The sequence below is a fragment of the Triturus cristatus genome, chromosome 8, assembly GCF_964204655.1.
Source record: "Triturus cristatus chromosome 8, aTriCri1.1, whole genome shotgun sequence".
Taxonomy (NCBI): domain Eukaryota; kingdom Metazoa; phylum Chordata; class Amphibia; order Caudata; family Salamandridae; genus Triturus; species Triturus cristatus.
The window spans coordinates 747,398,958-747,417,565 of NC_140591.1; the positions used below are offsets into that span (position 1 = coordinate 747,398,958).

General features: G+C 41.0%; 1 protein-coding gene across 1 annotated transcript in view; it reads left to right on the forward strand.

Moving 5' to 3' along the window:
* Positions 1-18,608, forward strand: part of LOC146805016 (acetylserotonin O-methyltransferase-like) — a 498,405-nt gene that overhangs the window by 368,290 nt on the left and 111,507 nt on the right. The window contains exon 5 of the mRNA XM_085620449.1: positions 10,155-10,273. Within this exon, the coding sequence (XP_085476575.1) occupies positions 10,155-10,273 (119 nt within the window). The remainder of the gene's footprint in view (positions 1-10,154; positions 10,274-18,608) is intronic.

Here is an 18,608-nt window from a genome sequence, read left to right on the forward strand (position 1 = left end):
AGAGAGTGCTGGTTCTAGCCCGACTGCTGCTCGGTCGGCAAGGACGTTGAGCGAGGACTGCTGCGGTGGCCTGATTTTGGCCAGATAGGCCTGTAGCAACTAAGTACAAACCACTGCTTGTGAAGCCAGGCAAGCAACCGGTGAAGCTGCTTGCCATCACAGCACTCCTTGTCGTCCCAGCATTCCTTGTCGTCATAACCTGCTAATTTCATCCTTTGGGTTTCTTCGACCAAGTTCAATTATCGCTCTAGCCACAGTATTTAGTATTACCAAAAAGATCTCTTACAAAAGACCCTAAATTTCAAAAGTCCCCCCACAAGTAAATTATTGTAATCTTCTACCCTACAATGACCTACAAAAAATTAAGATCTCCTACGATCTTTATGAAAAGAATCGGAACACAGCAAGACATACGCAAAAACGCATGCAAGAAGGTCCATGTAGGATATATGGCGGGGACTACAGAAATAATGGCATTCTTTCCATAAATAAATCATAATGCACAAAGGATTGAACCTAACGACCAAGGAAGTGCACTGAATATCGGAAACTCCAATAAAGTGACTCAGACTGATCCTAGTAAAAAGATACAAAAAAACCTTAAAGGAACAAAAATCAGCAGTGCCATCACTGAAGATTTGGTAACTATAGAACTATCGCAGGATCACGGAAAAACATTATCATCCTCCTTAGAACATAATTTACAACAAATTCCTGCTACTGACTTTAATTTACATGATATCAACGTTTCTCTCTCGAACCAAGTGCCCCGAGAGACGAAGGATCACTTGACAATTGTAAACAGTACCCCTCAAAAACTCAAATCCAACTCAAATCCAACTTCATTAGGGAATCTCTCCGGGAGAGAATAACAAAACTTATAAAAAAGATTCATGTGTTACACTCGTTCTCAAGTGCAGAGATGAAACTAGTACTCTTTCCCTTAAAATCCAAAATTACGGTAGCTGTTGTGGAGTTTTGGTCCCCGGTGATCCCGAGCATTATTCTAAAGGAAAGAGAAATTTTGTTTAAAAATGGATACGATGTCGTAGCAGTTGATCATAAGGAATTCCACAATTGGAATAATCCCAAAAAGAGTACTGATATGAAAAACTACTCACTCCTACAAGGCCATAATGGTCACACTAACCTGATATCCATTACAAATGAAAATCTGACAATATCAATCAGGAACGGTGAAAGAAGGATTTGGAACAAACCTATCCCCAAAGCGGAGACAAAAACAGATGAAAAGCACTGATCCTGGATTGCAGAGAACCTAAATGGTAAAACCCAGGAAAGGGCAAAAATACTCCCTCTTTAACCAAGGCCTGAGCATTACTTCATGGTATATTGCAGGGAAAACACAGGAGATACTTGTTAAAATTATGGTAGATGACCCAGGAATCGTGGCACTCCAGGAAAGATGGTCAACTACAACTTTTCATCTAGATAATCATATTGTACATGATATCCCAGCGGAACCAGTCAGCCAGGGACATGCTAAGGGCGGATTAGCACTACTTCTAAGCAAAGATTTCTTATGGGATCAGAAAATCATCCCCATGAAAACACCAAACAGCCAAAGTATAAAGGTTAAGTGCCGGAATGAGTTAGCAGATACATCAAAGGATTTACTTATTTTTAACTTATATATTCTGCCTGGCTCCAAATTGGACTTCCTTATGTATGAAATATTTGAGGAACTAGAAGAAGTGGTAGAAACATCAGGATTCCCGTCAGTCTTCCTAATGAGAGACTTTAACGGGAAAATGTCCAATGACTTGTTGGAGAAATGGGAATGCGGAGTACACGATGAGGCCCAGTTAATTTCAACACCAGTTTTTCCCCAAGGGATCAAAGACGATAAACGGGGGAAATTGATACTTTCCTCACTATCAGCTTTCAATGGCGTTATCTTAAATGGTAACACAGAAGGAGACATACCGGCAACAGGTGCAAGAACAGGAATATTTAACTCCTCAATATTAGACAACATGATATGTAGCCAGGATTTGTTTAGGAATATAGAACACTTAAATATTAACTTCAATCAGGGAAGTGATCATGGCATTCTTAATCTTACAACTGGCCTAATCGCGAAGACTACCTCTGCGGGTTATAACATCTATTCACAAAGCCCTGCACTCGGAAATCAAGTACAAGGACGAATTATTTGGATTACGAGAGCACTCGACAATAACAACATAGAAAAGGCACTCATGCAAATATTTGAGAGTACACACTTTACAGACCCAATGACAAATTTTGAAGTTGCTTTAAAGAAATTGGTGAAATTCCTGCAATAATCATTTAATCTTCGAAGCTCTCAATCAAGAAATCACAAAAACAAAAATCCAGATAAAAATATAATATTGCTTAACAAATTAATTCGGGCACAATTCTTATGTTATTCCAACAGTAGACAACAGGAAATTAAAATACTTTTAAATCGTAAACGGAGGGCGAAAGAAAAACAAAGAAAAGCGCAACAGGATAGAAAATGGATGGATATTCAGATAGTGGCTAAACAAAAAAATATACATGAATACTGGACTCTTATTGCAAAAGAAACATGCGCAAAAAAACAAGCCTTACCAGTCCCCCCAAGGGAATGGGAAGTGTATTTAACAAACTTATACAAAATAAATGGGAGGAAAGAAATCATGTTACGACCATCAGGCAAGATACGGGTCACTACTCTCGATAATCGCGCCCCTTCACCATCTCTAATTGAACTTCATATAAAAAAGGCAAGAACATCTGCAGCAATGGGTCCAGATCAAATTCCAATAAAGGTGCTCCAAAAGGAGTGGAGTTTGTTTTTAGCCTCCCTCTTTTTCCATAGCTTCACCACTTGCGAAATTCCCAAATCTTGGAAAGCAAGTATAATTATCCCTATCTATAAGAAGGGTTCCCGGCTGTCTCCCGGTAACTACAGAGAGATCGCCCTGCTTGATGCGACAGGAAAGATATTCACGGCCTGTGTATTGGACCATCTTAAAGAGTGGGCCTTTTCAACTGGATCAATCCCATTTAACCAAGCTGGGTTTCGCAACAAACATTCGGTAACTGATAACATTGCGATGTTACAAACAATAATTGACAAATATGTGGTCTCGAAATCACAGGTCGTCTACTCTGTCTTTGTTGATTTCTCAACAGCATTTGACAGAGTGGACAGACCAACACTTTGGTGTAAGCTAAAAAATCTGGGAATCCCGGATAACTTATTACATATTATCGTGTCACTCTACTCCGAAACCTGGGGCCAAGTATTATTGGGGAAAGAGAAGGGTCTCACATCCCCAATTAAAACATCGAATTGCCTACGACAAGGGTGTCTTTTAGCTCCTTTATTATTTTCCCTTTACCTCAGTGATCTCCCAGATTGTTTTATGCAGATAACTAATTTTCATCCGAAAACAATCACAAGACAAAATTCATACTTTGTTGTATGCAGATGATGTGATTATCTTTGATCTTACTCCATTTGGCCTCCAAAGGAACTTGCACGCACTTGCGTTATAAGCAGACAAAAATCTTTTGGTCCCTAACATAACAAAGTCAAAAATAGTTCCTTTTCGAGGAAGACGAAGATATGTTAAATATAACTGGACTTTAGGAGGGCAACCGTTAGAAATAATGAATGAATACATCTATTTAGGTCATATTTTTTCTCAAACTTTAAAAAATCATTCTCATCTCCAGCACCTGGCATACAAAGCTGATGTTCATGCCGGGGCACTCCAAAGATTATATTCTTCCACTGGGCATAGGCACGTCTCAACCCTTTTACAGGTTTATAGTATCGAGATCCCTCCAGTTCTTTCATACACTCTTGAGCATATTCCAATAAATCAATGGCATCCAATACAACTCAAAGAAAGTAAGATTGTTCAGAAATTAACCAAAATATCTCAAGCTGTACCTGTGAAGGCCCTGCGCCTCGAGTTTTCTCTAACTAGTACATATGCTAGAGGAATCACTAGTATTATTCGATGGGCATATAACATTTTACATGCTGAACAAGGTTCTTTAAGAGCTCTACTAAAACTGGAAATCTTTGATAAAGGATCCTCAAAATATGTCTTTTATTGAAATTTTATGTTTGCACTGAAGTTGTCTGAATTGTACAATTGATCTGCTGAGAACATGGACCCCGGCACATTTGAAACTCTTTTTAAAACATTTGACTCCAAGGATAACCTACGATCTCGACTTCTAGCACTGTACAAAATTGCAATGTTACAAGGTCTATGCTGATTCAATTAAATTCAAACAAAGGCAACAATACCTTACTTTTACTTTAAGACACGGTGCCCGGCGTTGTATGATCTTACTTCGGTTTGGGATTCTCCCTCTTAAATCTTTTATCTGTAAATGGACAAATGATAATAATCCTAGTAGCTTATGTGACCTTTGCAAAGGAGGAGTTCAAGAACTGATGCATTTTTTGTTTGTTTGTCCCAATTCCACAGTAGTTGTCGCCAGAAAGCGATTTTTAAAATCAATTCAAACAAAGTGTAACTCTACGAGTGTACAGAGTTTGATTTCCATTCTCAAATCACCCCCCAATGAATTTGTATGCTATAATCTGTTTACATTTTTTTAAACTTTTTTAAACTTGTATTAAGATAAGTGTTTACAATTTTGCTAATTATGAATGTAATTTTAATGTCTTATCGAATTATTTGTTGTTCTCAGTAGAGAACTAAATCAAATAAAATAAATTTGAATTTGAATTGAAAAACACACATATGTATGGCCAGGGGGTAGACATCAACCTCTTTTAGTTTGAAGTCTTACACTTTACACAGGTGAGATGCCAGATAATAACTTTTGGTCCTGATTTATTTGCCTTAAGTTTTTTGACAGTTAAGTATATTAATAATTTTTCGTAACTATGGCTCAAATTATCCACTTTTTTTACATGTGCAGGGAATGACTACTGAATGTGAACTTGTAGAAGATCTAATGACACATGTTGATTACATTCCATTTGGCTTTCTAAGGGGACACATCTCTCCTGGGTCTCCTTTTCTCCTTAATCAATAGTCCTTTTCTAACATTCATTTATTAGAGACAATAGGCGTAGTCAATGACAGACCCTTTGCACTGATTATGCAACTCTGTGCTTTGTACATCATGTATTAAGAGGCCTCTTGACCGGAGCAATATCACATGTAGTTATTGGCCTCCTTCTCTGAATGAGCACCGATGTTAAGTTGCTTTGAATATTTGGAATCCACTTTGCCACTCCAGTGATGCATTTCCTCTCTACACTAATAGGGTCTACTGATCCTTTTCTAACACATGCTTTGTTGATTGGAACCAATGTTGCAGTGTGACAAATAGCCGGTGTGCCACATCACAATAAAGGAGGTTTTCCCTTTCTTGGTAGCTATCCAGCCGTTGATTGGTTCTCTTTTTGCTGTGCAATGGATTTGGATGGAGGGTTGGCCCTCTCTTTGAATTTCCTCTGATCTATTCTTTCTGGCTCTCAATTTGCAGCTTTCCAAAGTCTTTTTTTTAGGTTACAGAGACCCCATAGATTAAATGCTGCTCCAGTTTCATGAAACTTCTCAACACATTGTAGGGAAGAACAGTATGTCTTTGGCTCAAGTTCACTGCAACTTTAAACCCCAAATGTCTACCTCGTGTTCTGAATTACTTACAGTATGACATTATATACCACCGCATCATTCCAGAGCTTATCTCCCCCCTCATCGTCCACTCTGTTCTGTGAGATGTCCCCCTATATTCAACCTACTACAGCATTTGAAAATTCTATGCCGCTTCTTAATTTTGTCTTTTGGAATGTTGCGGGGCTCCCCAAAAAACTCCTGATCCCGGATTGGCACGACTTTATTAGCACGTTTGATGTTTGTGTATTCCAAGAAACATGGAGCACAATCCCTTTACACAAATCAGGGTACTCTACATACTTCCTACCGGCCCTTAGCTCAGGGAAAGGCCGCCCATCGGGGGGACTACTTGTCTGGGTAAACATCAAGCATAATTGGCTGGTACAGACCCATAAGAATGTTTCCCCCGACCTTCTACACTTGACAATAAAAGGCTCACATAGTGGTCCCACCCTAGAATTATTCAACATCTATGCTAGAGGCACGGTGGGAGGACAAACGTCTCAGATAGTTTCTGCCCTGGATCATGAACTAACTCTCATCGATCCTAACTCTACTATCATGATTTGTGGTGACTTCAATGGTACTTTTGAACCCCTAGCCTCAGAAGATCTATTGGGGACTAGTGAGTCTGATCTTAATTGGGGAATTCAGCCCCTAGAGCTCACTCCAATTAAGAAATGGTCACAAAGGGCTATACAATTGAATGCCCTCACCCAAGAGTTTAATCTACGTGCAGTGAATGGTAGATCCACATCTGACAAGGGCGGTGCCTTTACCTTTAATAGGCTAACTACTACATCACGCATCGACTATATTCTTGTCGACATTTACTCCTGGGGCAACATTGTGGACATGGTTGTTAAAAGTACAATAGATAGTGACCATAATCCACTGTGTCTTCAAATTAAAGATCTTTGGATGACCCCGCACTATGTGAACAATCAACTTCCCTTGATGGTAACTAAGGAAGTATCACTGGCAGGTTGTAGTCGACGCCTTAAATGGCATGGGATCTCACAACATGATGAGAAGCTCGCATCAATCAAAGAACTCTTAGCCAGAAAACATACCGAGCTCTGCGAATCCAGCAATAAAACGGACGATCCCCAACTTATACCTTCCCTTTATCACGACACTATTAATAAGATAGGGGAATTTTTCATCCTGGGGGAGAAAACTGGTCGCAAGGTCGATCCCATGAAAAGCACAAACCCATGGTATTCCAAAGATTGTAGAAGGGCCAGAGTGACCCTGTCTAAAGCCATAAGAATACAGGATAGAAATCTAATTAGGAAGGCGAGACAAGACTATTCGAGATCTTTGATAGTCGCCAAGCGGAATTGGGAGGAAAACCACTGGCAGGAACTTAAGGAGGCGGCACTAAATCGAAACTCATCGGTTTTCTGGGGCGTCCTAAACAGAGCCAAAAGGGCTAAAACAGCAAGCATCCCAAATCATATAGCGGAGCTGCAATGGTTTAACCATTTCTCTGCTACGCGGGAGAGACTGTCTCTGCCGTTCCTGTGGTGGACGATTTGCCCTCCACCGCAAATTTCCCAGCCGAGACTAATTTCGGTATCCATGAAGTCATCCTTGCTATTAAAAGTATTGCCCCCGGTAAGGCGGCAGGCCCAGATGGCCTACCAGGTGATCTCCTTTTACATGATCCAATCCCCTGGGCTTCTTTCATTTCTGTTGTCATGAATGCCATAGCCAAGGGTTCCACAGTACCTGAGTCCTGGAAAGCCGCAGTGGTGATTCCCATCTATAAAAAGGGTAATAGGGAGGACCCTGCCAACTATAGACCTATTAGTCTAATTGACGTAATACAGAAAGTGGTTGGCAGGGTTCTCCTTATGAGATTGAGGTGCTGGATTGAGAATAGGGATGTTTTATCACACTTTCAAGCAGGTTTTAGACAAAAGGTAGGCACTATGGATCAAGTTTTTAGATTTTTTATGATACATTGGAAAACGGTAGTTTTAGGCAAGGGCACTTTATATTTAGCTTTTATAGACCTAAAGTCAGCTTTTGATTTAATTCCCCGCCAACAATTGTGGCAGGTCTTATTTCAATTAGGTGTTCCCCAAGAGATCCTTGCCTTTTTAAAGCTTCTTCATGAGAACAACCATGCCAACATTAGATGGGGTGCCCAGGGCCAGCTTACAGGGAGTGTTGCGGTGAACAGGGGGGTACGCCAGGGCTGTGTTCTAGCCCCCACCCTGTTTTCCTTATACATCAACGGGGTGGTGGATCTCCTTAGAGAGGTCCCAGCTGATGCTCCAGTCCTGGCGGGTGAAAAAGTCCCCACTCTCCTGTTGGCCGATGACACTCTCCTGATTTCCAAATCTCCAGCTGGCCTGCAAAAAATCTTAAATAGGTTTGACTCTTTTTGCAAGTCCTATGGTCTTATTATAAATACAGAAAAAAAAAAACTAATGGTCATTAATCCTCCGAGACGCTTTAGATATACTTTTAGTCTGGATGGCACACCATTAGACACCGTGGATTCCTTCGATTACCTAGGCATACGTATTGCAAAAGGGATGAAGTGGAGATCGCACCTGACCAAGATGCTCCTATCCCACAAGAGGGTATCTGGTGCCATTATCAGAGAACAACATCTCTCTACTAGTCGACCAGTGGCGCCGGCCCTTGTGGTATATGAAGCACAGGCACTATCTAGCTCTATGTACGGGGCAGAAATTTGGGGCTATGAAAATATTCATGATTTGGTCATCTCCGAGAATAAATTTATGAGGAATCTCATTTCTGTCCCCACTTCATCTCCACTAAAACCTTTGCTTTATGACCTAGGTAGACATTCTATTCAGGATATCGCACGTTTACGACCTTTACTATTCTGGGCAAGACTGCGACGGACACCAGAACTTGCCAAATATGCTGCAGGCTTAAGTGAACTTATATCAGTGGATACTGGGAGGAGGCTAAAATGGATTTCCTACATAAAACAAACATTGAGGTCCATTGGCTTCGAAGATTGCTGGGAATCCCAGATACCCCCTTCGAAACAGGATCTTAAGAAGGCCTATTGGAGCTGGGTAAACTCAAGAGAGCTGAACAATGCAAAGTTGGGGAAGCTGAGCGAGGCTTTTTTCGAACATAAGCCTTTCTGCAAATTGGAACCCTATCTTGATTTTATTCAGTCCCCATTGGATAGATCTTTGTATGTGCGCTTCAGAATGGGGTCCCTCCCTCTTAACTGTGTTACTGCTGGTTGGAAGGGATTTTCCCCTGCATCTGCTGGTTGTCCGAGCTGTACAGCACCCAAAGAGTCTATTCCTCACTTTTTATTTGCCTGTTTCCATTATAGAAGAGCAAGAGCCAAGTGGTTGAGACCGATTTGTAGAATGCTTGGTTGCCGTGACTATCGTACTGTTTACGCATTCTACAAACTGACGCCTCGTCCCTTACCATTGTCTGTGGCATTGCCAAGTATCTAGGTTGTGCTTGGTTATTGCGGAAGAAAAAACTTGCCCTTTATATGCACTGAATTACCTATGTGACCTGCTTTTTATCCCACTACAATGAATTTTAGGTCCCTAAGCTTCTTGTACTTTGCACATGTTGTTTTTTACCTATTTTTACAATCCTTTTTAGACATACCTATGATCAATTGATTTTTATTGTCCAAACTTGATCCTTTTTATATTACTGTATGTTGTGCTTTTATGATATTTTTATCGAATAAAGCTTTACCTACCTACCTACCATTATACAACACCCTGGCCTGAAAGATCCACAAGAGAGCACTGAAAATGCTCACTGAACATGGCAAAGATCTAAAACAGGGATTCTTAACCTTTTGACTTCTGAGGACCCCCACTCAATCATTGCTAGAATCCAGGGACCTCCATTGAGTTATTACTGGAAGCTGGGAATTTTCAATTATTCAAAGTACAAAAAATACCCAAAAATGCAGAAACAATCATCAAATAAATACACATAGATGGAATGCTGTATTTAATTCACAAACAAATAGATACATTCTAAATTGCATTTTTCATGGAAAAGTTGGAGCTTTTCTAAATTAGATTGAGGACACTAATCATCTATACTAAATTATGTTTGATGCACTTGCACTGCTGCCACAAGTCAATCTGAGAATACAGACTTAATTTTTGCCTCCAATCTCAAATTCCTTCAAGTGAATAGAATATTCTAAAGTTTGCATTTTTTAATTTTGCTTCTTTATTTATATGTACACTTTATCTGTTAATATTATTTCATTTTCTAAGCAGTCGTGGACCCCCTGAGTAGGCTTTGAAGCTCTCCAGGGGTACCTGAACCACAAGTTAAGAACTACCGATCTAAATTTGCTTTTCAGAATCATTGTCCCATTTCCTGATATGCAAGTCAGATACAATGATAAGTGTGCTTCTCTAATTATTACAAAGCTGGCATATTCCCATTGTGATTTGTGGACATGCCATTTTTTTACAATAAATAATTGTTTGAAATGCATGTTTTTGTCATTTTCAGGTCAGATGATGAATTGCTAAAGTTCATGCATTTTATGAATTCCCTTTGGATGTTTTGTGGTAGAGATGTGATAACAGCATTCAATCTTTCACCTTTCTCCAAAGTCTGTGATTTAGGCGGTAAGTAAAGTACATGCGATGAGGAACCTAGGAATATATTTAGGTAGATTTGCTTCAGATCATCTACAGCTAGGTAGATTTTTGAAGATCACTCATATTTCCAGTTAAATAATTCATAAAATCTTTGATGCATAGATCCAACAAAATTTGTATTTGCAAATGCAGAACTTCCCACATGCTGGCCTCATGACATACATGCTGATACTCCATGCATCTATGAACAGCCCTTGTTATATACGATGTGCAGGTCCTAATGTGAACAGACTTTTGATGTGTTATTATTTTAATATAAATATTGGATTTATATAGCGCTTACCGTTATGGGCACGAGTGTGACATGACACCCATGTTATGCTTGTGTTCCTTTTCCCATTTCACACCACGCTGTTGTATTGGACACAAACATGATACACATGTGTAACATTCGTGCCTAGTTCAGATAATGCCCTTCTTATTGTGAAGAGGCTGTTCTTAGCTCCAGAAAGGCTAGTCTACATTTTAGGGGAGCAGAGGACATATACACGGTGGGCAAGTGGTTAGCATGATCAGTTGGTTACTCTGACTTACATTGTGCATGTTGTCCAACAAACAACGTTTGAAAGTTTGAAAAATAAAGACAAACAGTGCCCCTAGCAGGGTCACAAGTGTTGTGTTGTCTTGATCTAGTTAGAGCATACCAACAAGGTTGCCTTGATGATGAGTCAAAAAACTTTACAGCTTTGATCACTCATGAATGGTTGTTTAGATTCAGCAAGATGCCCTTTGGGTTGGCTAGTCAGCATCTGTTTTTATAGAGACTAATAAAGGAGACTCTTGAAGGCTTAACGGGTGTGATAGCCTTTCAGGATGACATACTGGTGTTTGGCAAAAATGCAGAAGAGCTTGATGACATAGCTATGTTCAGATAAGTGTTAATCAAAAAAATGTGAAGTGGAGTATCTGGGTCATAGTATTAGCAGTGCGGGAATTAGACTAAAACATAATAATGTTGAAAACATAACTAATGCTCCTGTTCTTACTTGCAAAGAGAAGTTAGTAGCATTTCTTGCGCTAACTGAATTCTATGTGAAGTTCATTCCTAATTTTGCATCAAAAGTGGATCTGTTTAAATGCAAGGTTTAAATGGAGTGGATCATGGCTTATGTGTCAAGAGCTGTGCATGATGCTGGCAAAAATTATTCTGTAATAGAGAGGTAGTTGTTGGCTTGTGTGTGGGGGGGCAGAACACTTCCGGACCTTTTTGTGGGGGACAAAATTAATTATTAAACCAGATCACAAGCCACTAGTGCACATGATGGCGCCTGTTGGTGGGCATACTGTGAGAGCGAGGTTGGCTAGATTGGCCTCAAGATTGCAAAGAATTCAGCATCAGTTGGAGTATGTACCTGGGAAGATTAATGTGAATGCTGATTGGATGTCCAGGTTACTGGTACCTGGAGACGATCCCAGTGAGGCAGATATGGAAGGGGTTGAGATAGCATTTACATTGCAAGATATCAATTTAATAGGTTTAGAACACCCTATTGTTCAAGAAGCTAGATGGAAAGAGGAGATGAATAATGATGGTGAGCCGTACAAGGTAATACAGTTTATTCTGTGTGAGTGGCCAGAGGAAAGGAAGATTCCAGGAGAATTCATGGGTTATTTCAAGGTACTGGAAGAATTAGCGGTGGAAGATTTCAATATAGTGCGAGATGACAGGTTTATACCTTTTTTTAATCTGAGGAAAGTTATTGTGGATATGGAGGTCACATGGGTATTTCAAACACTAGAAGGCGAGTCAGGATACATTTTTGGTGGCCAAGGATAGATGTTTTTGTTAAATGTCAAGTAAGGACATGCAGAGAGTGTGCTTCCAGAGACAAATCGGCTAAAGCATTGTCTACTGATCCACAGCTTTTTGGGTTTCCTGAAGCAACATGATGAGAATTGTGTCTGGACATTATTGGACTGTTTGCTTTGTTACCAAGACAGGTGGTGTTTGGTAGAGTTCTAATTGATTACTAATATAAATGGCCTGAGATAAAATGGTAAATTTTCAAAAAATGTAGTAGAATTTTCAGAAAATGTAAGTAGAATTTTTGGATGACATTTTTTGTTTTTGAAGAGAGGGTATTTCCCAGGATGTGGTGACAGACAATGGTCCTCAGTTTATGAGCAAATTAATTAAGAGTTATTTGGAGAAGTATGGGGTGACATCCAAGAATTTTGGTGTGTTTCATCCTGAGGCGAATGATCAGGTTGAGAGATTCACCCCTGTGGTCAAGGAAGCTATTCAGTTGTCTGTGATTTGAAATGGAGGAATGGATTGCAATCTATGTTGCTGGATTTTAGGAACTCTCATAATTCTGTGACTTCATTGAGCCCTTTTGATTTATTTAGGGGGCGCAAAACTTTGCATTAGGCTAGTGCCTTGGTGGTGGTAAAAAAAGGGGATGTTTCAGAGGTGGATTTTAAAGGGATTTGATGCAGAGTGGAAGAGTACAAAGCTAAATTGAAAGATGATTTAAGGAAAAGGAAGGGAGCTGTAAGCAGGCAGGTACTGAAGATTGGTGACATGGTTCAGCATACAAAAGGGAGATTAGATGGTAAGGGATTTGTGAATTGGTCGGACCCCACACAAGTTATTGAAGATTTCAGGAAGGCTGTGTGTGTGGATGGGGGATGTGTCTGGAATCTCAATAGAGCTTCATTGTTCAAGGGTGAGAGAGTGTGCCCTGATGAACATGTGAACAACGTTTTTTTAAATGTGGCTGAACAGGTGTGTGTCAAGAACACAGAAATGAATGTTGCAGCAAGCTCTAGAGGAGCACATATCATCATGGAAGTACCTGTAAACATTATTTTTAATGGCGAAGGTGTTATGCGCATGAGCATGACATGCCGCTCGTGTTACTCTCGTGTTCCTTTTTCCATTTCATACCATGCTGTTGTAATGGAATAGACAGGAGCATGACACTCCTGTGTAACACTTGTGCCCATTTCAGATAATGCCTTTCTTATTGTGGACAGGCTGTTCTTACCGCATGGAAGGGTAGTGTACATTTGAGGGTAGAGGAGGACATGGATATTGTGGGCAAGCGTTTAGCGTGATCAGTTAGTTACTCTGACGTACCATGAACATGTTGTCCACCAAATACAGTTTATGTACATGACTGAATGTCTTCTTAATTATTTGGAGTTTTCCTTACTTAAATTGCCTTTTGACATTTCCTAACTTTCTAATCCTGATTGAGCATTGCAACACTTTAACAGAACCCATGGTGAGTGATTAATCCAGTGGTTATTACTAATTGTTGGTTATTGGGCTTAGTTTGGTACTTTCAAGAAAACCATTTCATTTATTTACTACAGTTTCTTTGTGGTAGATTAAATTAATAGGAGTTAAGTGTGATCATTAGTTGGAGATATACAAGGTTATGCAGATGATTGGATTAGTTGATGAGAAAGAGAGGACTGGGTAGGACTAGGTTGCAAGAAGGCGAGGTTGTGATCTTTAAAATAATCTTTAAAATAAAGTGTGAGCAATATACAGAAATGCAATAATAGATTTTGATAATTGAGATTAGGGCAAACATGCAGGTGACTGCATAGGCTGTGCTCTGAGAGAGGAGCCATGCAGGAGATGGAAAAAAAGGAGATGGAAATTAAAACGAAAAAAATGGAGAGATGAACATTTGAAGTTTAAAGTGCAGGTCAATTTTCCCTGAACAGTTGTAGGTTTAAAGAGGGGTTTTATGAAAATGCATGCACTCTAATGATGGAAAATATTAGAAAGAAACAAAAAAGATAGTGCCATAATGCAACCTTTTGATAGGGCACTAGAATCAGGCAAACTTTGTTCACTGCTAGGCTATGGCTAGACCATAACTTCAGCAAGGATAAATGATCAGATGGGCAGTTATGGCATAGCTGCTAGTGACCGTTATGCTCCTCCCCTTGTCTTCAGGCTATTTCCGGGTGGACGGCATGGTGAAGAGTCGCTAAGATCTCATCGGCGTGCTTCCAGTATGTCTCGGCCGGCGACCAATGAGAATAGGATTTTGCACCTTTTTCCAGATTCTTCATGCCTGGAGGCCAGAAGGGCGTTGGTTGTGGAGGCATCCCGGAAGAGCAGCTGTGGGGCTTTAGGACGGATGGCTGACCTGGTCGCAAGGTGAGCCGGCGAAGCGCCATGTCCACGTAGTGGTCAAAGATGAGCTTCCCTGCAGCTTGCTGGCAGCATAATCCAGTTAATTCTGCAAAAAGACTCTGCTTTCCCAGATTGAGCTAGGAATTAAAAGACTGGCATTGTAAGGGGCTGAAGGCACTGCAGAGCATGAGCTACAAATAAATAAGAGGGAGAATTGTTTCTCCCCCCAGAAAAAGCTGACAATGGTTTGGGATCCCCCTCCCCCTCTCCCCTCTCACTCACAGTGCAGTCTTAAAATTCATATGAGAGGATACGATCTCACTCAATATTCAAAACCCAATAAGTTTGGGGCCGATTTCTAAAGGAAAATAACAACAAAAAAGGGAGGGAGAGACACCAGAGGAGTGAGCTTGATTGCAGATTATTGCTGATATACCAAAGCCGTTTTTTTCGTCTGCCAGTCCTTGCTCATAGTCAAAAGGCACGGACTGGTTCGTTTATAAATTCAAGTTTTGTGAGCTCAGAAAAGGAGTCGCCAGAATCCAGAAAGGACTTTGGAGCAAGGGGAGAGGATGTGGTCCACTGGCTAGATTGCCGACTTTGGTGCTGGAAACCAAGGTTCGAGCCTCGGGGTCGAGTCCACATCCTGATTCTGGTCAAATCACTTAATCTCACGTTGCCTGAATGTGTCCTTGTGTAACGTAACCGGTGCTCATGTAAAGAGCTCCAATACTTTCGGGTCGAGTTTGCGCTATATAAATCTGCATTAAAAAATAAAAAGGGCTTCAGCTATGGAGAGCATAGCTCAAGGAGAGTCGGACAAAGGAATAAGACCAGAGGAAGAGCCAGGCCCACATGATAAAACACCAGAAAATCATGATTCAATTGTGTGGGCTCAGGAGGGCAGAAAGGGAAAAGAAGAAACTTCTCCTTTACAGAAACCTATAAAGGAGAAAAGGGTCAATCCAAATCATCAAAACACCAAGGAGTATCTGCTATTCTCCAAAGGCAAAGAAGCCTTGGCCATTCCGGCTGCATCTGTGACACTACAAGGGCCTCCCGATGAGAAACAAGAAGACCAAGTAAACACTATGCAGTAGCAGGTCAACTTGGTTAAAAAAGAAAAATATTCTTTTGAAAATAAACTTGAAGAGCATGAGAATAACTTGGGGTGCTCAAACTTGTGTAAAGAGGGGGTCCCAGAGGGTATCGAAGGGTTCCAAACTCTCCAATGGGTCGAGACGTTTATCAAGAAGAGTGTTCTACCATAATTCACTGGAGATTTCACTGCAACAAGAGCGCATAGGGTGCCCTCCCACCCTTTTCCAAATTCAAAAACTACTACGAACAATTTTGATTAACTTTGCCGACTACCGCTTCAAAGAGCAGATACTGTCTAAAGCAATCCAGAAGAGACAATTTTGGATCAACAATGCCTCTAGATGTTGGATTTTTGCTGATATGTCTGCAGTTGTCGCACGTCGGCGAAAAGATTTTGTAAAATTAGTATATCTTTTTAAGGCACAGGGCACCAAGGCTGCAACAGCTCAGCAGTCAAAGTTAAGGGTGTTCGTGAGAGGGAAGCTCCATATGTTTGCTAACATAGAGGAAGCCCAGGATTTGCTGAGAGAAATCTTCACTCCAAAATAGAAAAGAATCACTAAGCTTAAGGTGAAAGGTTGCTGGGTGGGCGGGTCACTGAGGGTGCAGTTTCAAGACACTCCAAAAGGAAGTCAATTTGGGGAGGGTGGAGATGGGCTGTGTGGTCCTATTCCCATCTCCAGGGGAGGGTAAGCTGCGGGGAGGTTGTGGGAGTAGCTGGGTTTGTGGTGCAAAAAATAAAAAATGAGCAGAATCATAGTAGAGAGGGTTTGGGAAGATAGATTATTGAATGGATCATGTCAATATCTAGGCATTCATTATAGAGATGGGTTTTACATTTCGGATAATATCTTTCAATGTAAATGGAGTATTGAACAAACAAAAGTTCTAGCAGCATGAAACCTTCTGCAAATGATGATTTTGGATGAAAACAACTCCTCAGATTGACATTTGGTGGTCCTTTTTTGTGCAAGGAGTCCTTTTTTAAAAAGGTGGTGAGAGGGAGGAAGTGACACAGAATCTCCAACTTCCTGTTCCTGTCCAGCATGCTCCTCCCGGTGCTTTGTCCATCTCCTGCTCATTCTGCCTTTGGATTTTGAGCTGGAAAGATCCCTCTTTTTGTCTGCTGCATCATTGCAATTGGATTTGAGGATTTTTTGATTTGGATATTTTACAAGTAAGTGGTTGTTGTGTCTGTTTGATTGTGGGCATTGCAGTTGTTGTAACTACAATTTATTTTTGGTAACTATCATCATTCCTTTTTTTAAATATGTTGTGGGTAGTAGTAGTCAGTAGTAGGCCCGAGCTAGTCATGGCCTCATGGGTGTGTGCAGGATGAAGCAACTGTTCCTTTGGTGTTTTTTTAATGTATTTCATTTTCAAGTATCATTTAGGGCATGGATGGCTTTGGATTGAGTTGGCGAAGTGTGTTTTTTTGGGGTGGGCTTTCTGATGTTGTTGGGCCTGGCCATGTGGCTGGTGGCCATTTTGAAGCCTAGGCCTGCAAGCTTGCCTGGCCTTGTCTGTCAACAGGCCTGCTTTCATCCACTAGGATCAGAGCAGGTAGCCACAGCTTTATTAATCAAGTGTTTTCTGTGTGGTCTGTTGAATTTTTAGACATCATTTATGGCATGAATGGCATTAGATTGAGTTGGGGAAGTGTGTTTTTTTGGGGTGGGCTTTCTGATGTTGTTGGGCCTGGCCATGTGGCTGGTGGCCATTTTGAAGCCTAGGCCTGCAAGCTTGCCTGGCCTTGTCTTCCAACAGGCCTGCTTTCATCCACTAGGATCAGAGCAGGTAGCCACAGCTTTATTAATCAAGTGTTTTCTGTGTGGTCTGTTGAATTTTTAGACATCATTTATGGCATGGATGGCATTGGATTGAATTGGGGAAGTGTATTTTTTTGGGGTGGCCTTTCTGATGTTGTTGGGCCTGGCCATGTGGCTGGTGGCCATTTTGAAGCCTAGGCCTGCAAGATTGCCTGGCCTTGTCTGCCAACAGGCCTGCTTTTTCATCCACTAGGATCAGAGCAGGTAGCCACAGCTTTATTAATCAAGTGTTTTCTGTGTGGTCTGTTGAATTTAGACATCATTTAGGGCATAGATGGCATTGGATTGAGTTGGGGAAGTGTGTTTTTTTGGGGTGGCCTTTCTGATGTTGGTTGTTTTAAAGACATGCTTTTGTTGTATGTGTCTGGTGTGTTGGTGTGCAATGCATGCACCCTGCAGACCTTTTTGGGGCCTGTGAATGTTCGTATTTCCATTTTGTTGCATTAAAAAGGCAGAGCAGTGTGCTTTAGCATGCATCCTTTACCTGGCTTTTATAGGCCTTTTGTCAGCTCCTGGTGTTTCCCAGGCCCCCTGATCGTTTGTGATTTGGGAGTGTCCATGTGGCTGGTGGCCTTTTTTTGTGTTTGGACTGGGAGTTATTAGTGTCCTGCTTTTGCCATAGGCCTGCATGGTTTTCCTATTGGCTATTTGGCTTACTGCTTCCATCCATCCACCCCCTTTGCCAGCAGCAGCTCCATGGATGCTGAGATGCTCAAATAATTTAATGGCAAATAGGGTCCACCCCACTTCCATTACATTTTTATTTTGGTGGTTATTATTAACTTTCCTTTCCTTCCTGAGAGTGTAGTGTGTGACTGTACACAGTAGTATAACATAGCCCTTGTTAAAAGTCATAAATGGCTAGACTATATCTTTTGTTTGCACTAGTACAGTACTAAGTAATTGAACTACAACAACAAATGCAACATTTCACTGATGTCCTTCTCCTAGCTTATTTGCTTTTAGGTGCACAAAAAAGCCAGAGGAGGAGGTTTCATCAGCATCACCTGGCTACCCATTGTACTGCCAGCCAGACAGAAGTCCTGCTGCGCATCACGTCCACGTGTGACCAGAACTTGTTGTGCATCTGCATCCTGCCAGACATCTGAAGAAGATGGCCCCAAAGAAAGGTACCAGATCCAGTACCAAGAAAGTTGCCGGTGAGAAGAAGGAACAGAAAAAGGAAGTGCCATTAACCACGACTGGTGGTGTGCCAGCCAATGTTTTTTTTTGCACCAAAAAAGTTACGCCTGCAGCAGCGTTGTCCGGGAAC